At 41.5% G+C, this 27,500-nt stretch overlaps 1 protein-coding gene across 1 annotated transcript in view; it reads right to left on the reverse strand.

Moving 5' to 3' along the window:
• Nucleotides 1-27,500, reverse strand: part of LOC121874988 (transient receptor potential-gamma protein-like) — a 135,516-nt gene that overhangs the window by 47,103 nt on the left and 60,913 nt on the right. Inside the window, 3 exon segments of the mRNA XM_042379342.1 lie at nucleotides 4,078-4,185; nucleotides 4,315-4,438; nucleotides 27,191-27,321. Of these exon segments, the coding sequence (XP_042235276.1) occupies nucleotides 4,078-4,185; nucleotides 4,315-4,438; nucleotides 27,191-27,321 (363 nt within the window).

A 27,500-nucleotide genomic window follows, 5' to 3' on the forward strand; every position in this document is an offset into this window, starting at 1 on the left:
CCAACTTGTTATCAACCTAGCCTATCTTAATGACCACTCCCCCGTGATGTAACAAATTACACACACAGTCCTCCGGCTAATATAACTCACTAAGAGAGACAATGAGTTAGGTGAGCAGAGTGGCGAAAATCTAACGAAGGAGGAAATTAGATAAAGGAAAGAGAAATGAATTAGCTGAAAGTATGATGAATGTGTAGAGATGGAGAGTGAATTGTGATCTAGGTATGATTGAATGATTTGAGGGAAGAGATGAATGAGGTAAATGTAGAAGAAAAGAAAGAAGATTAAGGAAGAAAAAGAAGAAGGAATTTGAGGAAGAAGAAGAAGAAGAAGAAGAAGAAATTGGAGTAGGAAGAGAAAGAAAGAAGAAGAAAGAAGAAGAAGAAGATTTGGGTAGGAAGAAAAAGAAAGAAAGAAGAAGAAAGAAGAAGAAGAAGAAGAAGAAAGATTTGGGTAGGAAGAAAAAGAAGAAGAAAGAAGAAGAAGAAAGAAGAAAGAAGAAAAAGAAGAAGAAGAAGAAGAAGAAGAAGATTTGGAGTAGGAAGAAAAAGAAGAAGAAGAAGAAGAAGAAGAAGAAGAAGATTTGGAGTAGGAAGAAGAAGAAGAAGAAGAAGAAGAAGAAGAAGAAGAAGAAGAAGAAGAAGAAGAAGAATAAGAAGAAGAAGAAGAACCAGACAGGAAATAATAGGTTTAGTTAAGGAAGGATCGTCTCTAATGAAGCGGCTGAGGGATATTTTTCCTTTCCTTGAGCCAACGTTTGAAATTTCAGATGAAGACTCATTAAGTTTTACGAGAGGTAAGAATGACCGGTAGTCAACTTAAGAGAGGAGTGTGTTAAGGGAAGAGTGTGTTAAGAGAAGAGTGTGTTAAGCGAAGAGAGGGTTAAGCGAAGAGTGTGTTAAGCGAAGAGAGGGTTAAGCGAAGAGTGTGTTAAGCGAAGAGTGTGTTAAGAGAAGAGTGTGTTAAACGAAGAGTGTGTTAAGCGAAGAGTGCGTTAAGTGAGGAGTGTGTTAAGCGAAGAGTGGGTTAAACAACTCACTTTAATTTCAGAGAGTCATTCAACCAAGACAGAGGCGTTGACTGTATGACCTCTTGACCCTGAGTGTGTGTGTGTGTGAGAGAGAGAGAATTACCGCCATACCACAAAATGACAGACACAAGATTAATGTACAAGTTCTGTAATATCGTGTTGAGTGGGCACCTGCCTCCTTTATTACCATACGGCCTGACCAAGTAAGTTCTCGTGTTCTGGAAGCATTGGTGATAGTGGTAGTGGTATATCACTAACCACCTACAAGAACTATATAAACACACACGGAGAAGAACAAGGCCATACACACACACACACACACACACACACACACACACACACACACACCTTCTGAACGAACACTTAAAAATCAAAACATCGAGCGAGTGAACAATTCTTACCGCGCCTGATTCCATGAACAATATTTCACTATCAAAATAAACGGATAAAGAAATTCTCCTCGATCTTATAGTAAACAGAAGTGATAAGAAAAATATTGAATGTATTTTTATTGGTTAATTTTATCGTCAAAGTTAAAACGAGGATAAAAACTCACTTGATTCCACGGATTATTTTTTTATTTTTTTATTTTTTTTATTAGGGGGAGGGGGTGCTACAGGGACAATAGACGGATGGAAGTCTGTGACAATAGACGGATAAAAAACTCTAAAACAAAAGACGGCTAAAAATCTCAATGACAAAAGACGAATTAAACTTTATATATGGCAATAGATAAAAGAAATACCCGATGATAATAAACGAACGAAACTCCCCAGAGACATTAAACGATCGAATCCTCCAAGTAACCAACAGGGAATAAACACTGAAAACGATAAGAACTTCAGGAAACAAATGACGAACGAAACTCCAAGTACAATAAACGAAAGACAGACGTTACGTTCCTCACCAGAGCTTCACAGACGCTACAGACAATAGCAGCAAGCTTAGTACTGTGACATGTTACCTTGTTTAAGCTGCTCAGGGAAGGCTAAATGAAAGAAAGCATTAAGCAAAGCATAAAATTGGCACACCGTAGAAAGCAAATGTCGAAAGCTTTCTATGCTGCAGCAGAGGAGAGAGAAAGTTAGATTAGTTGAAGGAAATCATAATATTTAGCTATTGTAAACATTTAAATCCAGATAAAAAAAAATAAAAGAACATCAAAAAGCGTAGAATATTTAAAAGAATTATAAAGAGTTTATTTGTTCGATAGAAAATACAACATAAAAAGAGTTTGTTTGAATAGAGACTAATAGTGATATTTTACGATACTTTTCGATAATTTTACCATAATGATACTAACATACTACTAGTACTACTACGACTACTACCAACAATAATAATAATACATTAATCCTTATTATTATTATTATTATTACTCTAACTATATTATAACTCCTATAACTGAGACACGAGGACGTACAGACACCAAACAACACACAAGGAAATAACAGTGATAAATGAGACACAGGCAGAACGACAATAACACTTGGAAATATTTTTTAGACCTATTGTGTAACTTTTTATCCGATGGATGACGTCATAACCAGTGGCTAACATCATAAACAGTGAGTGACGTCATAAACCATGGCTGACGTCATAACCAGTGAGTGACGTAATAAACCATGGCTGACGTCATATATCACACACATTAAAACAGAAGAGGAACTTGGTTAAACCGCACTGAGTAGGAAGCAGTAAAACACTGAGTTAAAGAATAATTGAATTTTAAAGACCATTTACTGTCAGAAGTTGGGAAAAATTGGCAAAAATCCAATGTCGACGTGAAACTTTTCGTGATGTGTAGGAAAGCACCAAAATACATCGTTCAAAAACCTAAGAAACATTATGATACTAAGTGATACATGATACTCAAGGGTTTATTATGTGTTATACCTGACGGACATACATAGGTTAGGTTAGGTTAGGTAAAACTGGGAGCCATATTACTTTACACAGGTGAGATTTGTAACCATATTTCACCAATTAATTGATAAACTTTAAGGTAACCGTAAAATATAATAAAGTATATAACTACTATTTTAACCCCACAAATATAACAGTGAAAATCTGACCTCAACGCTACAATTAAGGGTAAATTCTATAATTGTTTCGTGTTGTTTAGAGAGTAAATAAAGTTATCAGCGTGGAGGAACATTATAATGTGGATAAATGTGTTGTTTAAGCGATGTGTTTAATGGCGGGCGAGTGAGCAGGGCTGCCAACCGCGTAGAATGTAAACAACGAGTGTGACGTCATTGTAAACAGAACAGCGCTAAAATAATTAAATATTCTTATCCACTACCAACTTTTATTATTATTATTATTATTATTATTATTATTATTATTATTATTATTATTATTATTATTATTATTATTATTATTATTATTATTATTATTATTATTATTATTATTATTATTATTATCTTATTTATTTATTTATTAATTTATTATTATTATTTTTTATTGTTATTATTATTATTTATTACGCTAATCTCTCAAAATTGCACCTTTACGAAATAATTCAAACACCAATACAGTTACCCTTCAAAAAATCTAAATGAAATTAAGCCATTTTTCCCCCTGGTGACTTACCAACTGATGCTGATCGTCAGAATAAAAAAAATAATACGAATTCAATTTCACTTTTTTTACACTATTAAACAATTTAATGAAAACGTCAACTAGGATTAAAAACTTCCCTTGTCCAGTGTGTAACGAGAGAATTTAATTACGGGTTGTTTAAAGCATACAGTGCTGGTTGTGTTAATGTTTGTATATGGGAATTAGTTAATTGTCAGGTTCTCCTCACTGATTGGTTAAGATTAGTGAATTGTTAATGACCCTTAAGGATTATGAGGGGGGTGGATCTGAATCATAGGGACTACACATACATATAGATACACACATGAGGGCTTTGACGTACATGTAAAAAAACACGATATAACAATATAGCTACACACACACACACACACACACACACACACACACACACAGGGGTTAAGAGAACGACACAGTGGTCTCCAAGGTGGGGAAGTTCAACTCACGTGTGGTTCTCCTGGGGTGTGTACGGTCTCCTCATGTTCCAACAACACCTCCACGGCCTCCACGTACTCTTCACTGATAGCATGGAGGAGGGCGTCTTTAGTCTCCACCTGTAGGAGATAAATGGAGATAGAGATGAGTGGAGATAAGCTAGAAATTTAAGAGGTTTTGTTATATGATCTGGAATTTATGTTTCAGTTATATAGGTGTAGGAGAGAGAGAGACCCCTCACCTTAAACTCTGAGGAGTTCCACCATCTCCAGGTTCTCGTTGTCGATGGCCATAAGAAGAGCAGAGCGTCCTAAAGGATCCACACAGTTTAAATTCATCATAATCCCGGACTCCGAGCACCGCAGCAGCATCCTGTGAGGAGGACACGTAGGATATGGTGGTTAGTGGCGTATTTTGTGGCGTTAATGGGACACAGGTAATGGGACATGGTGGTTAGTGGCACTTCAATGAAACCAACAACTCAGGAGCGACCAACACGATCAGTAAGGTCAGGTAAGGTGGATACACGGAACTAATTAAATGTAGCTTTATCATTGAAATTCCTCCCCCCCTCTCTCTCTCTCTCCTCTCTCATCCATCCCTCACTCTCCATCTGGCCACAATCCTTCCCCTAATCCCACGCAATCCCATACTAGGATGACGTTTCTATCCGGCCACTGTACACAATACCTATCGGGTGACACCATATATATTGAGCCAGATATAATAGTGATCTGAGGCTTACACACACACACACACACACACACACGCGGGTGATAAATACCAACACTCAAACACACTCTCAAGCCAAGCATTCCCAAACACACTCTCAAGCCAAGCATTCCCAAACACACTCACTCAAGCAGAACATCGAGGTAGTGTTGTGTAAACATTGATGACTGAATGTTTACTGTAGTTCAATAGAATGTGTCAATAACATTCACCCAGCTCGTGGTAACATTCTTTGTGAGGGTGGAGCGCTTTCTTAATAATCCTGTTGGTCTGGTCTATAAAGCGGTGGAAGTGAGGCTGTGATGATGACGACTGTGAAGAGAGATCCGTCTTTGTCGTAGCTTCAAAAGACACGATGAAGGTGAAAGACAGAAATATATATCTGACGAGGAGGTCCTCATTTGGGTTTTCTAGTCAGTGGTATACAGGGGTGGGGGAGGAGGTATGAGAAGAAGAAGAAAGGAGGAGGATGAGGAGAGGGAAGAAGAGAGGGAGGGAATTGGCTATTTTATTAAGTGGGGTGAAGGTGACTGACTGACCCCACACTGAAGCAGCTTATGACTCACACTTAATCCACACTTTGTTTCGAGTTAATCCAGATATAGCGGACGTAATCCCATACAACTAATCTGACAACGAAAAATCCCCAGAATGGTTTTGTTTTAATTCAGCAAATGAAGTTGACGAGGAAAAATGTTATTCAGTTATAAAATATTGAGTTTTGTGAGTGACGGAGTGAGAGTGACGGTGTGAGAGTGACGACGGTGTGAGAGTGACGGTGTGAGAGTGACAGAGTGAGAGTGACGGTGTGAGAGTGACGACGGTGTGAGAGTGACGGTGTGAGAGTGACAGAGTGAGAGTGACGGTGTGAGAGTGACGGTGGCAAGGTAACGGTGTGAAAGTGACAGAGTGTGAGGTGACGGTGTAGAGAGTGACTGAATTAGAGGTGACGGTGTGTGACAGAGTGAGAGTGACGGTGTGAGAGTGACAGAGTGAGGTGACGGTGTGAGTGGCGGTGTGGAGTGACGGTGTGAGAGTGACAGAGTGAGAGTGACAGAGTGAGAGTGACGGTGTGAGAGTGACGGCGGGGAGAGTGACGGGATGATAGAGTGACAGGATGATAGAGTGACAGATATGAGTGACGGGGTGACAGAATAAATACGGCAGACTCTAATGAATAAGAAAAAAATGTAAGGTACAAATATGAAATTGTTTTAAAATGAAGAAAAATAAAAGAACGAAAAATATATAAATATACAAATGAATAAAATAAATAAAACAGATGAGAAAACACAATATATTTCATCAGAGAGATTAACCCGGGTAACGATCATGACACCCCAAAGTTCCAGCTGATTTGTCCATGGTCTCTAAAGACTTAGTTGATTGGTCCAGGGCCTCCTTCAAGTCCTAGCTGATTGGTCCATGGCTTCTAAAGTCCTAGTTGATTGGTCTATGGTCTCTAAAGGTATAGTTGATTGGTTCATAACTTCGAAACTTTAGAGTTTAAAGTCTGAGTTGATTGGTTCACGCCCCCTCCCCCTCAAGTTTTAGCTGATTGGTCCATGGCCTCTAAAGTCTTAGTTGATTGGTTCATGGCTCCCACGAAGTCCAAGCTGATTGGCTCAAAACCCCCTCCCCCACCCAAAGTCCCAGCTGGTTGGCTCATTGGTTATCTCATTAATAAAAGGCGAGTGAATCAGGGAGCCCGGGCAGCTGTGATTGGCCAGGGGAGCCGAGATGCTCCTCACGTTCACAGTTAAGTGGTTTCAAGTATTGGCTTCCTGCGTCACCAACATGTAGGAGAGTGCTGGTTACTTTATTAACTGAAGTAGGCGCTGAAGGAGTCCCGCTAGCCTGGAGGAGGGGGATGGGGAGGGGTTTAAATGACTCCACCTTAATGACCTCAAGAATTTTGGTTCCTTTAACCCCGAGGAAGGAATTTTGTTTTATTAAATGAAAATTCCTGAAGAAGTCCTGTATCTTGTCGTCCAGTTAAGGTATTTGGTGTGTCTCCTGTTGGCTAGTCTAGGTCCTCAACCATGTCTCGATCTCTCCCTCTCACTTACATTCTCTTTCTTCTTCTCTTCTTCTCATTCTTTATTTTGTTATCTCCCTCTCACTTTCTCTCGTTTCCCCCACTCTCTGTCTCCTCTCCCTCTCACTCCTTCTATCCATCTCCCTCTCTCCCTCCCACTCTCTCCCTGTCTCCTGCACTCGACCAGGGAGATGTTACCACTATATTACCTGAAGTAGACGCTGAAGAAGACCCTGGTGAGCTGTTAGAGTCTAGTGTATAGTGAGCCTCAGGAAATGTGTTCTTCTGTTCTCTCTCTCTCTCTCTAATGACCATCGTCTATCAGTGTCTCCCCTTAATCTTCCTTCTCCTTCATCTCTCACTATCTCCCATAATCTCTCTCAGTCCTCACTATCTCCTTCATCTCTCACTACCTCTCATTGTCTCTCTATCTCCTTCTCCTGAGACAAAAAAAAATTAGCAATTTTTCTTGTCTTACGAATGATAGTGAAACATAACAATATCTTAAAGAGAGAGAGAGAGAGAGAGAGAGAGAGAGAGAGAGAGAGAGAGTAATTTTTTTCCCATCTCGGCTCACTAAATTACAAAAAAACAAAAAATCCCCCCAAAAACATAACTTTGCCGAAATATTCTCTTGCTCTTCATATCAGCCGTGATGATGAGCGTTCAGAGGAATGTAATTGTGTAGTTAGGGTGTAATTGAGCTGTTAAGAGTCGTACCGGTGTTTGTAGTAATGTCCCACCTGGCTCACCCGCCTGATGACTGCCTATCTAGGTACATTAAAACCCTATATCAGTGTTACCAATTATGTGTTACCAACCTTATCAGTGTTACCAAGTCTGTCTATGTTATCATCACCGTCAGTGTTACCAATTCCGTGCTACCAACCTCAGCAATGTTACCAATTCTATCAACGTTACCATCCAACTTGTAAATTAGTTTCTAATGAACCATTGGCCATAATCTCTCTCTCTCTCTCTCTCTCTCGTGTAATACTAGACAGTTTGCAAGAAGGTTTAAGGCTTGGTAATGAGTTTTTCTTTCTCCTCTGAACTCGAGAGAGAGAGAGAGAGAGAGAGAGAGAGAGAGAGAGAGAGAGAGAGAGAAGATACTTAACACAGGATAATTGGATCTATCATTAATTAACCACCTGCCCGACGTACTACACCTCACACACCTGTAGTTAAATACGTCTCTTATATCACCTAGGAATCTCTCTCTTAACAGCCTTGACCCTGACCTTTAGCTGAGATTATCCTGTAGGAAGATGAGAAGATATCCTACGATCCTGCCATCCTTCTCACCTCTTTCACTGACTCTCATCCTTATCTCAACTTAATCTTACTATTTCTCTTTCCTTATCAGTAGTGTCTTATGTCTAACTGATAACATTGATAAGTTAGAAGGCTCTTTTCATCTTCGCCACCCCCCCCCTCCCCCTACAACCCCTCCCTCACCCCTCCTCCCCTATACCCCCTCCCTCACCCCCTCCCCTACACCCCCTCCTCACCCCCTCTTCCTAGGATTCTCTAAGTGCAGTGATTAAGTTTGATTCACCATACCGCTATTGATGTGAGAGCAGGTAACCCACACACCTTAGCAAACATGAGATTAACTTTGATATTAAAACCAACTCAACGATCTGTATTAGTATATCAAAGTATCTGTCTGTCTATCTGTCTGTCTGTCTGTCTGTCTGTCTGTCTGTCTGTCTGTCTGTCTGCCTGTCTGTCCTAACGGCTACTCCACAATATCAAAAGAAACTAAAAAAAAAATCCTCAAAATATCAGAAAAAATAAGATAAAGTAATAAAAAAATCAGACACACGAGAAAATCCCCTTTCACCTCCCCCTCTCCCCCTCCCTCCTCCTCTCACCTTCCCCCCTTCTCCCCTCCTCACCCCTCACCATTATCTCCTACTCAACATCAAGGCAGAAAAAAAAAATTACGTCCATTCATAAAGAGTTTCCAGGTGTAACTAGTCACCACCTTCTGCCACTAATTAATTTTTAAACATCAAAGTCGCACAGTCGGGCTTCTCTCTCCTCTCTCTCTCCCCAGTTCACACCAGTACCCGGCAGCCCACCCCCCTCCCTGGCCCTCACAGGCGACAGCTGTTGAACAGGATATCGAAAACCACAATTCCTCAAGTGAAGGTAAATTTAGATCTGGCTTTGGGCCGGATATAGGAAACCTCCCTCATCTGGCTGGGTGCTAGGGGTGGGTGCTAGGGGTGGGTGCTAGGGGTGGGTGCTAGGGGTGGGTGCTAGGGGTGGTGCTAGGTGGTGTTAGGATGGATGATAGGGCTGGGTTGTCTAGAAACTGTCTGTCTGTCTGTCTGTCTGTCTGTCTGTCTGTCTGTCCGTTCTATCTATCTATCTATCAATCAGCTGTGAGATTTGGGCATTAGGCAGGGAGAAACATGTCATCTGGCTGAGGACCATTTTAGTGTGTTTGTAAAGAGTTGAGTGAGACATAGCTCGCCACTTTCTCCTGGTGAGGGAGGCTGAGTGCTGTGCCACCTTTTTCTACCTCTTCCACCTCTTACACCTCCTTTTTCCTCTTATTCCTCCTCCTTCTTCTCCTCCTCCTCCTCTTCTTCCTTCTTTATCTTGTAGAGAGGGCTACCACCAAAGTCAGAGTTATAAATGAACAATCAAGTGATATCCTCCTGTACACACACACACACACACACACACACACATAATTCATAATGTTTATATATATATACATCTGTGGTTGCAACACACTGGAACCCATGCCTTTAAAGCTTAAATCCATTAACTGGACAAAAAACTTCCGGCAACTCAGCTGGAGGAAGGTGTGTGTGTGAGAGAGAGAGAGAGAGAGAGAGATACAAGAGACGTCTCAGGAAATTTTCTCCCATGAATTAATCGCCAACATCTCAACCTAATGTGATCAAATCTCTCCATCTCTCTCTCACACACACACACACACACACACACACACACACACACACACACACACACACACACACGTCCCTCATAATGGTTCACTGTTCCTCTTGTTATGACTGATGGAAACTTGCCTCGAGTGACTGATGCATTGTGTTGTTGTCATTTATGAATTTTTAAAAGATTCTAAATTAAAGTGTTTTTCTTGTATAAGTTCTAGGCGCTTTGACGTGGGTGTTTTTCTTCTGTCTCTCCTCACTCTCTCATTCTCACTCTCACTCTGTCTGTCTGTCTCTCTCTCTTCAATCTCCCTCTCCCTCTCTCTCCCTCTCTCTCCCTCTCTCCCCCTCTCTCTCCCTTCAACAGCCTCTGCTCCACCAATCTCCCTCATTCCTGGCGCCTCCCTCCGACAATCAACATTCCTCCTTGAACGGCAGAGTATCCCATAACCATCAGCACCCATATCGGCCTCCCCCTATCCGGCCGGCTGGTTACCCTTCATATCCGGCCAGTTATCCCTTCTAGCCGGCCAGTTGTCCTTCATAGCCGCCCAGTTACCCTCTAGCCGGCTGATTGCCCCTCTTATGTGAGCAGCTCATTATCCTATCCGGCTACTTTTCATATCCTATATCGGCCATCTTCCACCACCTCTCTCTCTCTCTCTCCCCCTCTCCTCTCCTCCCTCTCTCTCTCTCTCTCTCCCCCCCCCCTCGGCCAACAAAGGTGCTGGATCCCTATTTTCAAAGTATTTTTCTTTCATCTTCGTTCTCGTAGATATTAAATAGCTGTGTGTGTGTGTGTGTGTGTGTGTGTGTGTGTGTGTGTGTGTGTGTGTGTGTGTGTTGTGTGTGTGTGTGTGTGTGTGTGTGTGTACCAGATATACGTCGTTGTATCATACATAAAGAATACACTAAAACTCACTTTATACACTACACACCCAAAAATACGCTGTGTATTTCTTTTTCTATTTATACACTTATTTACATAGCTGAATACACACACACACACACACACACACACACACACACACCCACGTATATAACACAAAGTCATATACATTTTAATACACACATTCATAACCCATTCCACCATAGAGAAACATAGTGTATTTGTCCCTCGCTAATCCTTGTTGACACAATACCTGTCAGTTTTTCAATGGCACATAAAACTATTTTCCTGCCGATTTTAGACCGTTGGATACCAGTGGAGAAAGGAAGAGGAGGGAAGAGGTTAGGAAGGGAATGAAGAGGGAAGAGTGTGAAGGGGATGAAGGAAGGGATGAGAAGAGAGAGACGGGGAGAGAGATAAACGTGATGGGGTTAAGCCGGGGATTTTTTTGTGCACTACCTTGTAAACACATCAGCCTAGGGTCTATATACTGTAGTAAGCCCCCTGGTGGTAGAAACCCGAGTCACAAGGCCACCAGACTCCTCCCCCTTCTCACTGTGATTTTGACGCCGTGTTTAACTCTTTTGTTTGGGGTGAGTGTTTAGGTGAGGGGGTCGCGGGATAACACGGGTTTATGGCACTCGGGTTGTAAAAGCGAGCCCCCTCACCCCCTCTCCCTCTCCCCATCCCACCCCCTCCCTCCCGGAGAATGTGAAATAGACTTAGTGGATGTCATGATTTTGTTTTTTTCGTTTTAAGGGTTGGTGATGGTTTTGTGTGTGTGTGTGTGTGTGTGTGTGTGTGTGTGTGTGTGTGTGTTCTTTTAGTAGTAAAACAAAATCGTCAACCAACTTCCCTTCTCCCCATACCCTTCCTTCATCTTCTCTTCCTCCTCCTCCTCCTCCACGGTGCCTGCTGGTTCCTCCTTTGCAGAATATTGCTCGCGAGTCACACAGGATATTGTCACTCTACACCCCACCGTTACCAGCGCGGGTATAGGGGCTAGAGATATGAACTTGAAGATGGTGACTGGGAGAATATGAGCATGTGGGAGAGGAGGTTAGTGAGGAGGAATATGGTACATGTGGGAGGGGGTGATAGTGACAGGAAGAGGTGAGTTCTATAGTTAATTATTATTATTATTATATTATTATTATTATTATTATTATTATTATTATTATTATTATTGTATTATATTATTATTATTATTATTATTATCGATGATTTTTGTTGGGAGAGAGAAGTCTGTCTGTTTTCTTATCATTCATCCAGACTCTCTCTCTCTCCCTCTCTCTCTCTCTCTCTCTGTGTGTTTCCTTCAAATATATTCCACTCTCTCACCAAACCTTCCCCTACTCACTCTCACAAAAACCACAACAACTACAACAATAACAACAACCACCTCTCCTAAAATCTCCTCTCGCAGCGAATAAAATCCCCAAACTCCTGAAAACAAAAGTCCAGACGGTAATAAAAGTCTCAAATTAAGGACAGGTGAAGGTATTATAAGTCTCATATATCATTAAGTCTCTATATATTAGACGTCAAGTGTCGTCTAATATCTCCCTAATGGTGAAAGTTCAGGTAAAGAAATCCTCTCTCTCTCTCTCTCTCTCTCTCTCTCTCTCTCTCTCTCTCTCTCTCTCAACTACTGTGTTATCTGGAAATAGTGTGTTTATTTTTTCTCTGTGTCTGTGTGTCTGTCTGTAGCTCTTTCTTTGACTGTGTGTGTGTGTGTGTGTGTGTGTGTGTGTGTGTGTGTGTGTGTCTATTGATCCATTCATACATAAACTAAAAAAAAAAAATTACCATAAAAAATCAATATACTTGTTTTTTTTTTACCATTAAATTAAACTAAAATTAAGATTTATTATGGAAATGTAACTCTGACAAATAAGTTACCTACTCCGTTAATTAACACCAGGTGGACCGTTAATTAAGATCAGGTGACGTATACAAATTTTTTTTTTTAACTTGTGTCTAGAGATTTGATGTTATGTGATAATGTTAATTTATAGTTTGTTGAGATAAAGAGTTAGTGTTTGGTGGTGTTTTGTGGGGAGTCCAGTGTGATAGATAGATAGATAGATAGATAGATAGATATTTTGAGAGAGAGAGAGAGACGAATAATTATGTTAGAATATAGACAGACAGACAGACAGACAGACAGATAGACAGACAGACAGACCAACCTAACCTAACCATAAAGATACAACACACTGAGGATGAAGCTTCAGATATCTAGTAATTATTTTCCTCCCCGACCAATCTATGACGACTCAACTTTTTGGCAAAATCTACTGGGCCTAAATTCCTTCTGTAAATCCAAGACTTCTCACAACTATTACGAGTTACGGAAAGTTATGGGGAGTTCTCATGGAGTCTTGTGGGAAAAACTGAAAGGCAAATGTCATAGAAAAATAGAATTTGTGACTAGGAAAACACAAGTCTGGAAGTTAAAGAAAGGGAGGATTTAAGTTAAAGAAAATGGGAGACTAAAATAAAAAAAAGTATCAAGAAATCACAGAAAACGAGAACCAGAAAGCCATAAACAACGACAATGAGAGAAACATTAAATAAACGAGAAAAGAAACGAAAACGGAAATCATAAAACTCATAAAAAACAGCTCTTAACAGAAATACAAAAATGGGAAACTTAACAGACATAAAGAAAACGGAAAACCAAAGACATAAAAAACGGATAACTTAAAAAAACGAAAAAAGAGACATAAAAGAGACAACTAAATCCCCCCCAAAAATCATAAAAACAAATCTTAAAATAATGAAAACGGAGAGTGGAGGAAACTATAAAAGACGATGGAACACAAATAAAGCAAGAAGGACGAGATGATAGCACAGAGGAGAGGTGGATGGTGGCTGGGTGATGGTGGATGAGTGGACGGTGGATGGGTGATGGTGGATGGTGGACGGTGGATGGGTGATGGTGGATGAGGGTGGACGGTGGATGGGTGATGGTGGATGGTGATGGTGGATGAGTGATGGTGGATGGGTGATGGTGGATGGTGATGGTGGATGGGGTGATGGTGGATGGGTTGATGGTGGATTGGGTGATGGTGGTTGGTGATGGTGGATGGGTGATGGTGGATGGGTGATGGTGGATTGGTGATGGTGGATGGGTGATGGTGGATGGTGGACGGTGGGTGGGTGATGGTGGATGGGTGATGGTGGATGGGTGATGGTGGATGGGTGATGGTGGATGGGTGATGGTGGATGGGTGATGGTGGATGGGTGATGGTGGATGGGTGATGGTGGATGGTGATGGTGGATGGTGATGGGTGGATGGTGGTGGATGGGTGATGGTGGATGGGTGATGGTGGATGGTTGATGGTGGATGGGTGATGGTGGATGGGTGATGGTGGATGAGTGGACGGTGGATGGGTGATGGTGGATGGGAGAAAGTGAATGGGTTGGGTGATGGTGGATGGGTGAAATGATTGAAAGATATTGAAAAGTGATCCTACCACCACTACCACCTACCATTACCATAACTCAAAACTACCACTATTAGTTCACCACCAGCAGAGTATATCACCACTTCACTTCACTCACTGCATATCTAATTTACGACTACCTCCACCACCACCACCACCACAACCACACCACCACCACTACCTCCACCACCACCACCACCACCACCACCACCACCACCACCATCACCACCACCACCACCACCACCACTACCTCCCACACACAACCACCCAACACCACCACCACCACCTCACCACCACCACCACCACCACCACCACACCACAACCACCACCACCACCACACTACCACCACCACCACTACCTCCCACCACCACCACCACCACCATCACCAAGCAGGTCATTCACCTCCCCAAATGATATTTTTGAAGTTCAGGAATCCAAAAAGCATCAAGTACAGTAGTAGGCTCTCTCTCTCTCTCTCCCTCCTTATTCATCCTCTACCATTCCCTCCCTTTTTCCTTTCTCCTTCCTCTTTCTTCCTCTCTCTCTCTCACTGCCTATCATATCCATCTTCTCCTTTCCTCCCTTAAGTTCCTCCTTTTCCCTTACTTTAGCCTCTCTCTCTCCCCTATCCTCCCTCTCTTCCTCACCTCCCTTATCTCAATCCCACCCTCCTCTTCCACCCTCCTCTCCTCCCTCCCTCCCTCCTCCCCTCACCCTGGACCTCAGCCAACAGATTCTAAATGGGTCTACGAGCTTCTTCTTGTGGGAGTTTCTGTGATTTTTCATCATTGCGAGCCACGAAAGGGAGTGAAGGAGGTGAAGGAGGGAGAGAAGAAAGTGTGGGAGGAAGAGGAGGATAAGAGAAGAAGAGAAAGAAACAGATAAGGGAGAGGAGGAAGAACGAAGGAGTAATGAAATAATTAGAGAGAGAGAGAGAGAGAGAGAGAGAGAGAGAGAGAGAGAGAGAGAGAAGAGAGAGAAGAGAGAGCTACACAGAATAACATGCTAAAGGTCAGTATCAGATATAAAATGGACAAAAACCCGGCACAAAAATAGAGACATTTCCTCGCTCGGCTCAATTATCAAACGCGCTAAAAAAAATACCCGTGAAAAACATAACTCTGGAATGGTTTCAATATGACGTCACTACCTGGACTAGACCTCATCATATGACGTCACTACCTGGACTGGACCTCACCATATGACGTCACTACCTGGACTGGACCTCACCATATGACGTCACTACCAGGATTAGGCTTTACAATATGACGTCATCAAAGGCCCCCAGCGGACTGAGACGAGGCACACAGCAGTCCTCCTCCTCCTCCTCCTCCTCCTCCTCCTCCTCCTCCTCCTCCTCCTCCTCCCTCCCATAGGCCTATTTGTGCCTCACTTGTGCTACAGGATTGGTGACGGAGACTGTTGTTGTATATACATATTATAACCTGGAGTTGTAATTTAATAAACACACACACACACACACACATACCAATTTCTGATTTAGTTAAGCAAGGCCACACAAACAACACACTTCACTCTTACTTAAGCAAGGCCACACAAACAACACACTTCACTTTTACTTAAGCAAGGCCACACAAAACAACACACTTCACTCTTTACTTTAAGCAAGCCACACAAACAACACACTTCACTCTTTACTTAAGCACACAAAACAACACACTTCACTCTTTACTTAAGCAAGGCCACACAAACAACAACACACTTCACTCTTTACTTAAGCAAGGCCACACAAACAACACACTTCACTCTTTACTTAAGCAAGGCCACACAAACAACACACTTCACTCTTTACCAAGGCCACACAACACACACTTCACTCTTACTTAAGCAAGGCCACACAAACAACACACGTCACTTTACTTCAAGGCCACACAAACAACACACTTCACTCTTTTTACTTAAGCAAGGCCACACAAACAACACGCTCACTTTTACTAAGCAAGGCCACACAAACACACTTCACTCTTTACTTAAGCAAGGCCACACAAACAACACGCTTCACTCTTTACTTAAGCAAGGCCAACAAACAACACACCACTCTTTTACTAAGGCCACACAAACAACACACTTCACTCTTTTACTAAGCAAGGCCACACAAACAACAACACACTTCACTCTTTTACTTAAGGCCACACAAAACAACAACACACACGTCACTCTTACTAAGCAAGGCCACACAAACAACACACTTCACTCTTTTACTTAAGCAAGGCCACACAAACAACACACGTCACTTTACTTAAACAAGGCCAACAAACACACTTCACTCTTTACTTAAGCAAGGCCACACAAACAAAAAACACGCCTAATTTCTTTTACTTAAGAAAGGCCACACAAACAACACACTCACTCTTACTTAAGCAAGGCCACACAAACAACACACTTCACTCTTTACCAAGCAAGGCCACACACAAACAACAACACACTTCACTCTTACTTACAAGGCCACACACAAACAACACACTTCACTCTTACTAAGCAAGGCCACACAAACAACAACACGCTTCACTTTACTCAAGGCCACAACAAACAACAACACACTTCACTCTTACTTAAGCAAGGCCACACAAACAACACACGTCACTTTACTTGCCAAGGCCACACAAACAACAACACGCTTCACTTCCTTTTACTTAAGCAAGGCCACACAAACAACAACACATTCACTCTTTATAAGCAAGGCCACACAAACAACAACACACGTCACTCTTTACTTAAGCAAGGCCACACAAACAAACACACTTCACTCTTTACTCAAGCAAGGCCACACAAACAACAACACACTTCACTCTTTACTTAAGCAAGGCCACACAAACAACACACACTTCACTCTTTTACTTCAAGCAAGGCAACACAAACAACACACCACTCTTTACTTAAGCAAGGCCACACAAACAACAACACACTTCACTCTTTACTTAAGCAAGGCCACAAAAAAAACACACGTCACTCTTACTTAAGCAAGGCCACACAAACAAACACATTCACTCTTTTACTTAAGCAAGGCCACACAAACAACACACTTCACTCTTTTACTAAGCAAGGCCACACAAACAACACACTTCACTCTTTACTTAAGCAAGGCCACACAAACAACACACTTCACTCTTACTTAAGCAAGGCCACACAAACAACACACTTCACTCTTTTACTTAAGCAAGGCCACACAAACAACACACTTCACTCTTTACTTCTAAGCAAGCCACAAACAACACACTTCACTCTTACTTAAGCAAGGCCACACAAACAACACACACGTCACTCTTACTTAACAAGGCCACACAAACAACACGCTTCACCTTTACTTAAGCAAGGCCACACAAACAACACACTTCACCTTTTACCAAGCAAGGCCACAAACAACAACACTTCACTCTTACTTAGCAAGGCCACACAAACAACACACTCACTCTTTACTTAAGCAAGGCCACACAAACAACACACTTCACTCTTTACTTAAGCAAGGCCACACAAACAACACACTTCACTCTTTACTTAAGCAAGGCCACACAAACAACACACTTCACTCTTTACTTAAGCAAGGCCACACAAACAACACACGTCACTCTTTACTTAAGCAAGGCCACACAAACAACACACGTCACTCTTTACTTAAGCAAGGCCACACAAACAACACACGTCACTCTTTACTTAAGCAAGGCCCGGCAATAGATGGCTCTCGCTCCTGGACTCCGCCTATGTGAAAACAAAAACAATGAACAAAATAAAACAATAATATGGGATAATAAGTAATGATTCTCTATCTCTCTATCTCTCACCATCTCTCACTATCTCTCTATCTCTCACCATCTCTCTATCTCTCACCATCTCTCTATCTCTCACCATCTCTCTATCTCTCACCATCTCTCTATCTCTCACTATCTCTCTATCTCTCACCATCTCTTTCTCAATCTATCTCTCATTGTTATTTCTCTCTCTATCTCACAATTTTTATCTCTATCTCTCACTATTTTTTTCCTTCTCTCTATCTCCCCCCCCCTCTCTCTAACCACATTCTATCACCCCCCTCTCTCTCTATCTCTCCCCTTTCCCTACCTCCCCTCTCTCTCCCCTCTCTCTGCTCACCTGTCCCTCTCTCTCTCTCCCTACACCTCCCCTCTCCTCCCCACCCATCTCTCTCCTCCCTCTCTCCCCCACCCCATTCACACTCACCCCAAACAAACATTAAACTTGCTGTCTCAGTCGAAAAGTTTATTCCAATTGAAAAAACTCCTCAATGTCTTCCCGTTAGCTAGTAATGTCTTCAGGGGTCTTAAACAATCTTCCTCCCTTCCTTCTCTCTCCCTTACTTCCCTCTCTCCCTTCCTCTCACTCTCCCTCTCCTATCCTCTCTTTTATTCTCCCTCGCTATGGCTCGCTTATTCTTCTGTCTGTCTGTCTCTCTCTCTTTCTCCCTCTCTCTGTCTCTCTCATTCTTTCTTTCTCTCTCACCACACAACAACAAATAAACAAAACAAGCGGGAGGGGTAGGGGTAGGGGTAGGGGTAGTGGGAGGAGTAGGGGAAAAGGGGTAAGGGGGAGAGGTAAGGGGGAGGAAATGATGTCATTCTTGCGTGTATAATCCCCCTTAACTCTCCTCACCTCCCCTCACCCTCAAGTACACTAACAACACCCTCTCCTTTACACACACACACACACACACACACACACACACACACACACACACACACACAGTTAATCCTCATACATATATTATTTTAAAGTTCATATTTGTCAAATGTTTATTTATACCCTTCATTATATCTTCTCTTATTATATACTTTATTTTTATCTTAATTCTCTGTTCTATTTTCTCTACCCTGTTTTTTTTTCTTTTATTTAATCTTGTTTTCTTTTAGGTTCGTAGTTATTAATCTTTTTTCAATAAACTTCATTGATTCCTTCACCTGTCGCACCTAAGTATAATAATAATAATAATAATAATAATAATAATAATAATAATAATAATAATAATAATAATAATAATAATAATAATAATAATAATAATAATAATAATAATAATAATAAAAAAAATAATAATAATAATAATAATAATAACAATAATAATAAATACATTTCAGCAATTCTATAAATGAGAAAACATCAATAACCAATTAATTATGAATAAAAATTATAAAAAGTAAAAAAATTCTTTAATTATAAAACTTGATAGAGAGAGAGAGGGGAGTAGTAATGGCGGCGGGGTGTCACTTTTATAACCCAGCGACCACTGACGTAAACATTGACGTCACCACTTACGTCACTCTTGAGGAAGGATCAGTTGGTCTTATGGTTTAGTCGTGACGTCATTCTTTAACGTGGCCATGGAAGTGTCTTGACCACCCATAAGGTATGATCTCTTTCCTCCCCTCTCCCTACCACCTCCCTCCCCTTTCCTCCCTCTCCTACCACTCCCTCCCTCCCCTTTTCCCTCACCTACGTCCCCTCCTCCTCGCAACACACCAACCATCCTCCCTCCCTCCCCTCCCTCCACCTACCTACCTACCTACCTACCTACCCACCTACCTACCCACCTACCCCTCCTTCACCCACCTACCTACCTACCTACCCCACCTACCCACCTACCCACCTACCTACCTACCTACCTACCCACCCTACCTACCTACCCACCTACCTACCTACCTACCTATCTACCTACCTCCCTACCTCCCTACCTACCTACCTAGTGTGGGAATAGCCTACTTGATAAACATTGACCATCGAACGTTGTGTAGTCTCCTATGATGGCGATTTGTTAGACAGACAGACGCACACACACACACACACACACACACAACCACACACACACACACACACACACACACACTACATCCTTGACCACCGAAGGGTCAAGATGTACCTGGCGCTCCTCTCGGAGCAGCCAGGTCAACTGTTGTGTTGGCCCATACTAACCCTCCCTGAACCCTCCTCCCCACAGGAATATCAACAAGTTCTCGCCAGAAGTTACTATTTCATTTAGGAAAGGAACGGAACCAGTGTTAAACAAAGGTGAACAGTGCTTAAGTCAGTGAGAACAACTCAACAGTAATAGTCGCACCCAAGTTAACCTTCACACAGTGAGGTCCCAGGTACCCAGTGATAACGGCCCGTGAGACCCAACAACCAGCGATGTGTTAATCCGTCTACGATAGGAAGGCCTGGGACCAAACCTCACTCATATAACACCATCTGTGAGGGAATTACTACACCACGTCAGGCCCCTCACAACATCATATGTGAAGGAGTTACTACACCACGTGAAGTCCCTCATAACACCATTTGTGAGGGAACTACTACACCACGTGAGGTCCCTCCTAACACCATCTGGGAGGGAGTTACTACACTACGTGTTTGCTGTTCAACACCTACAATAATCTGTATGTTCACTGTATATTCCTTTACCTTTCTCTAATGAAGGCTTTTGTTAAACCACCAATGTATGTAATAAGTCATTTATGTCCAATGTATATTTTCAGCCTTCGGGCTGCAGAACTTTTTTAATAAACCGTAAATTATTATTATTATTATTACACACACACACACAGATAAACAGACAGACAACCAGACAGTTAGAGGTATATGACGGTACTGATAGGGTTATGAGAGAGAGAGAGTCGTATTTGCCAATTTTTATTCCGCATGATAGACTAATAAATCGGAAAATCACTACCCAATTTCACCCACCATCAATAAGGAATAATATCAAGAAAATAAGACCCTACCTCAGCCCCCATCAAGAAAATAAGACCCTATTTCAGTCCCCCATTAAGAAAATAAGACCCTATTTCAGCCCCCATCAAGAAAATAAGACCCTATCTCAGCCCCCCATCAAGAAAATAAGACCCTATTTCAGACCCCATCAAGAAAAAAGACCATATTTCAGCCTCCCATCAAGAAAAAAGACCATATTTCAGTTCCCCCATCAAGAAAATAAGACCCCTCAGCCCCATCACAAAATTAGACCCCCTCATCCCCATCAAAGTAGAGCAGGAACAAGGAAAATCAGTGGCCAATTTTCCCCGTAAAAACACTGAGTAAAGAATGAGGTAAAAATCACCGAGGAAAAATGGTGGGGAAATTCTGCTCAAAAAGTCGATGAACCGAGGGATATTTTTCACCTTCATTTTTGGATGTTATTATTATTTTATATTATATTATAATTCCATATTTTTTTCTTATTATTTTTCTTTATTATTATTATTATTATTATTATTATTATTATTATTATTATTATTATTATTATTATTATTATTATTATTATTATTATTATTATTATTATTATTATTATTATGTAATGTATCCTAATAATTATTTTTATATCTTTCAATCACTAGCTATTAATTACGCATCTCTCTCTCTCTCTCTCTCTCTCTCTCTCTCTCTCTCTCTCTCGGAAATAAATTATCCTCTATCACGGTTTTTATTTTATCCCCAAGGGAGATTATTTAGCTAAGATTTATTTCCCACGTGTGAGTTACAGCTTTCGTCTGGGCGGAAGTGCTGGGATTTATGCTGGGATTTATGCTGGGATTTAGGCTGGGATTTATGATGGGATTTACGGTGGGATTATTGATAGGAATTTTTTATGAGATTTCAGCCAATATTTATAAGTGGACGAGGGTGATTAACGCAGGTTATTGAGGGAGATTGACGTGAACATGCAGGGAGATTAACGAGAGAGAGAGAGAGAGAGAGAGAGATAGAGAGAGAGAGATCGTGGTCAATGATCTGTCGGCAGACCTAACCGAACCAACACCTAACCAAACCTAACCTAACCAAACCCAACCAAAACCTAACGTAACCTAACCTAACCAAACCCCTATAAACACGATATGATAACCACTAGGGAATATCTTACATAATTTATGGGATAGAGAAAAAGGCGAAAAGGTAAAAACGTTCGAAATTGGAGGTGTGCGATCATCGATATTGGCCATTACAGTCAGACCAAAAAAAAAAGAAAAAAAGTCGAACGCCATTTCGTCGGGCCGAATTAATTCTCGGATTCGGGTAAAAGGAACTTGACCGAATTTTCCTTGGGTAGGGTAGGGTAGGGTAGGGTAAGGTAGGGTAGGGTAGGGTAGGGTAGGGTAAGGTAGGGTAGGGTAGGGTAGGTTAAATCATGTTTGGGTTCGGGTTCGGGTTCGTGTTCGGGTTCGGGTTCGGGTTTAGGTTTGGTACATAAAGCCGCTCGTTTTTTATTCACTTCAAGAATATATTTCCAGACGTAAATCTCACCCATATGTTAATTAATTCTGGAGACTAAACATTTAATATTCGTCAGAACCCGAAGATGGTGGTAGGGGGGAGGAGGAGGAGGAGGTAGTAGAAGGAAGAGGAAGATGAGAAAGAGGGGAGAGAGAAGGAAGAAGAAAGAGGTAGTAGTAGGAGGAAAGAAGGAGAATTAGAAAGAAAGTGGATGGAGGAGAAAGAGAAATGGAATACGAAGGAGAAGGAAGATGAAGGAAGAAGATGAACTGCAGGAAGAACTAAGGAAGTGATGAAAAAAGAAGAAAAGTGCAAGAAGGAAGAAAACAGAAACAAAGGAAGAAAGGAATGAAGAAAGAAAGAAAGAAAGAAAGAAAGAAAGAAAGAAGGAAGGAAGGAAGGAAGGAAGGAAGGAAGGAAGGAAGGAAGGAAGGATAACAGATAAATAAGCCTCACCATAGAGATATTAACCATGACTTCTACCTCAGTAACCACCAAGTGTCCTCCTTCTCCCCCTTCTCCTCACCCTCCTCCTCTCTCCCTCCCTCTCTTTCTCCCTCTTTCACTTTTCTTTCTCTCTTCTTTCTCCCTTTCCTCTACATCTTTTTCCCTTTCCTCTCTCCCTTCCCTTCAAACCCTCCCCACTCCTTCCCTTTCCCCTTCCTCCCACTCCTTCTCCCTTCCTCTCTCACTCACCTTTTATTCCCACTTCTTTTTCCCCTTTTTCCCCCCTCCTTCCAACTCCCTCTCTTCCCTTCCTCCATATTCTTTCTCACTACCTTTCACCCTCTCCCTCATCACCTCTCTCCCCCTCCCCTTCTCTCCCTCCTCCTCACCTCCCCCCTCCCCTTCTCTCCCCTCCTCCTCACCTCCCCCTCCCCCTTCTCTCCCCCTCCCTCCCTCCCACCTCTCCCCTTCTCTCCCTTTCTCTCCCCCTTCCCCCTTCTCACCCCTCCAACACGTTCGTTCGTTTGGTTACTAAAATTCTATAGACGTCCCCAAGGCTCCAGAAATTATGTAGATCTCTGTGAATTCTGTAGATTCCTTCTACTCCCGGAGATTATGTAGCGTCTAGGACTGATTTATTTTTGTAGATGTCAGTGCCATTTTTAATTGAAATTTTGTAGATTTGGTTTAATTCTGTGAGGTATTTTTTCGTAATTCTGTTGATCTTGGGAATTTTGAAAAAAAAATTGGGGGGGAATTCTACATACAAATAAACACATATCAACACACACACACACTAACACACACACACACACACACACACACACACACACACACACACACACACACACACTAAATAATCCATCACTTATGCAACACACGGACCTCGTAAACTCCCCCAAGTTACATTTATTGCAATTCCGTCTCATGTTGCAACACGCTGGGAAGGCAAGGGCACAGGAATCGTATCGGAAACAAGTAATGCATATCTGATATTTCACCTTCCATTGCAATGCTTCCTAAGTCATCTTTTTTGCCGAATTAAACGACGTCTCTTGTTGCATACGATTGCATTATTGCGTCTGTTGCTCGCCCGTGTGGTGTGCAATTTGGTGAACGGGGTTGGTTTAAAGTCTGTGACGTAACTGATATCGATCCTGATTGGTTGAAATGATGAGAAATTGGATTCCTATTGGTTGACTTATCAAGAACTTGCTCCCTATTGGTTGAATTGTAAGGAATTGGCTCCCTATTGGTTGATGGAGTGGAGTTTATGACGTAACTGATATCGATCCTGATTGGTTGAAATGATGAGAAATTGGATTCCTATTGGTTGACTTATCAAGAACTTGCTCCCTATTGGTTGAATTGTAAGGAATTGGCTCCCTATTGGTTAATTTACTGAGAACTTATTCCTGATTGGTTGAAATTAAGACAGCAAAAAATTCCCTGTAAAAATCGCCAAATATCTGGAAAAATTCCCCACCAGTTGATAAAAAAATCCCTTTTCTCGGTCTTATACTTAAATTTATTCATATGTCTAGATTTTACCTTCAGATGAATATGAAATTTTATGTCATGACCATCATATATCGGCAAAATTTTCCCGCCAGCTTGACAAAACTTCCCAGTTTTAGTTTTAATTTTTTTTACCTATCTACGAAATTATACCTGCAGTTAATAGATATTTTCCTGTCATGATCGTCAGTAATTAGGAAAAAATCCCCATTGTGGTCATTATATATCTACAAAAAATTCCCTGTCGCCTTTAAGAGAAAATCCCCCAACGTTAGCGAAAGTTCCCCTCCTAGTGATCAAAAAATTCTGTCGTGTCAATAATCAGCAAAGAAAAAAAAAGTTCCCTATACGATCATTACAAGTGAAAACATTCCCTACCACAGATCATAAAAAAACAGCATAAAATTCCCTGTACGATCGTAAAACTTAAAATAAAAATTCCCCTCCAAGTTCATGGAAAAAGGCAAAAGAAAAAAGAAAGAAAAAGAGACTCTGCCCTGACCATTAAAAAAAAGATAATAATAATAAAACAAAATTCCCTGCCACGAACATCCAATAACAAGAACCCCCAAAAAAAAAAAAAAATATATATATATATATATATATATATATATATATATATATATATATATATATATATATATATATATATATATATATATATATATATATATATATATATATATATATATATATATATATATAAAATCATTATAATTAGAAAAAAAAATCACAAAAAAGTCCCCACCAACGAAAAAAATCCCCGCCACGATAATGATAATAAAAAAATTACCCACAAAAATTCCTCTCCACCACACATAAATTCCCCGCCACAAGGTTCCCAAATTTCCCGACTGTCTTCCTCATCATTAACCAATAAGGCACCAGGTATTTAAGGGACGGTCGGGAAGATTCATTAACGCTGGCCTAATAAAGAGGTGGGGGTTAAAACAGCGCTAAACCACCTCCCCCGTCATTATGAGCCAAAGTGTGTTATAACTTAATTGGATTTACATTCTTAGTGCCGCTGAGGTTAGGTGGTGGAGGGGGGGGAGGCAGGAGGAAGGAGGGAAAGGGAAGTGAGGTGGAGAGGAGAGAGGGGAGGCAAAGGAGGGAGGAAATCGGTGTTGGGTGGTGTGACAAGATAGTGGTCTTCGGACTGGCTGCCTTCCATGAATTAAAGATGAGATGAAGTGGAGAGGAATATAGGATAATAAGGACAGACAGACAGAGAATGCCGGTGAGTAGTATATTTTTAATCTGTTCTGGAGGTAAACGAAGGGTAGATACAAGAAGGAGGTAACGAGGAGAGACGAGAGAAGATGGAGGAGGAAGAGGAGGGGAAGAATCTTTGATGATAACAGAATCACGTAGCGTTCATATCTCCAAACACACACACACACACACACACACACACACACACACACACACACACACACACACACACACACACACACACAACCCCCTACCTTCCTATCTTAGCTTCACAAAAGACACGACTCAAATGGCCTCTTCCCTGAGTTCTTAAGATCCGGGTGTTTCAGAGGATCGTAAGATAAAATTTTAATATATCTTAACTGGGGAGATATTATAACAATGCTTAACACTAATTTACTTAAGGATATATTCTGAAAGCCTTATAATTTAATTGTTTTTGCGTCTGAACTAAAAATATCAGAATGACTCGTAAATTTAAAGATCAACTCTCAAAGGTAAATAACTAGACAAGGTATTAATCCATCCGAGTCACTTTAGCTAAGACATTAAGATGAATTCCTAGATGCTCATTAAGATAAGAGCCATTAAGCTAACTAGAAATGTAAAGAACGTATCTAATTTAATCTTCAATACAAAGAGTGATTCTCAAATGCTCGTAGATTAAGTCTTCACGTCTCTAAGTGAATATGCATCTACTGTATTCTCAAAGGTTCGTAGGCTAAATCTTTTCAATAACCTACAATCGTTTTTAACAGAGTAAATGCAATCGAATCCTTTTAAAGAACCTCTAACACAATCGAATTCCGTACATAGAGGATCTAAACCTTTTTAAGACAATCATAATACTATAATATACTCGAAACCCTATAAGAGTATTCGATATATGACCCCACATAATAGCACTGAGTTAAATAGGTCTATAACACATCTGAATCCCCTTAAAGGATTCCTAATGCGATCACATCCCTTTCCAAGATCACCTGCTGATACCAATTAATCCCACGGGTCGATGACTTACCTGTGGAGGACCTGACAAGGGATACCTGTAAGGGGAAAGGGAAGGGGAGGGGCTAATTAAGGGTACCTGTGGTGACAACTAACGACGGAAGAGCACCTGTATGGACGTTAATTAAGGACACCTATGATGGCAATTAACGAGGAAGGAACACCTGTAGGGACGCTAATTAAGGACACCTATGACGGCAACTAACGAGGGAGGAACACCTGTTGGGACGCTAATTAAGGACACCTGTGATGACAACTAACGAGGGAGGAACACCTGTAGGGACGCTAATCAAGGACACCTGTGAAGAAAACCTGACTAACAAGATACACCTGTTGAGGAACTAGCTAAGAATACTTATAGAGAGATTAATTAACGTTTGTAACTTGGACAACACCTGGAAAATGACTACCAAGAGATGCCTGTCTGAGGAAAGAGCGAAGGAATGACACCTGTTGAGTGATTAATCAAGCTAAACACCTGTATAATAACTAGCAAGAGACATCTGTATGAGGGAAAGGACACCTGCATGGAAATTAATCAACATAAGAAACCTGCAGAGAAACAATCCTAGGACACCTGCAGAGAGACAATCATGGGACACCTGCAGAGAAACAAACCCGATACACCTGCTGGGGGATTAATCAACACCTGTAAAGACACACTCATTAAGAGACACTCACCTGCGGACACCGGCCACATCTCCCCGTTCCACCGAGAGAAGGAATTTCTTCTCCTCGATGGTGAGTTGTCCCATCTCCTGGTGGGGTCTGTTGTGGCGGTCCTCCTCCCCCATGCCATGGATACTGTGGCTCTGTGGGAGAGAGAGAGAGAGAGTTAGGTACTGTGGGAGAGAGAGAGAGAGTTAGGTACTGTGGGAGAGAGAGAGAGAGAGAGAGAGAGAGAGAGAGAGAGAGAGAGAGAGAGAGAGAGAGAGAGAGAGAGAGAGAGAGAGAGAGAGGGAGAGAGAGAGAGACGCAATTACACTACAAC

Source organism: Homarus americanus, unplaced genomic scaffold (assembly GCF_018991925.1).
Source record: "Homarus americanus isolate GMGI-L3 unplaced genomic scaffold, GMGI_Hamer_2.0 scaffold55, whole genome shotgun sequence".
In the NCBI taxonomy this organism is placed as follows: domain Eukaryota; kingdom Metazoa; phylum Arthropoda; class Malacostraca; order Decapoda; family Nephropidae; genus Homarus; species Homarus americanus.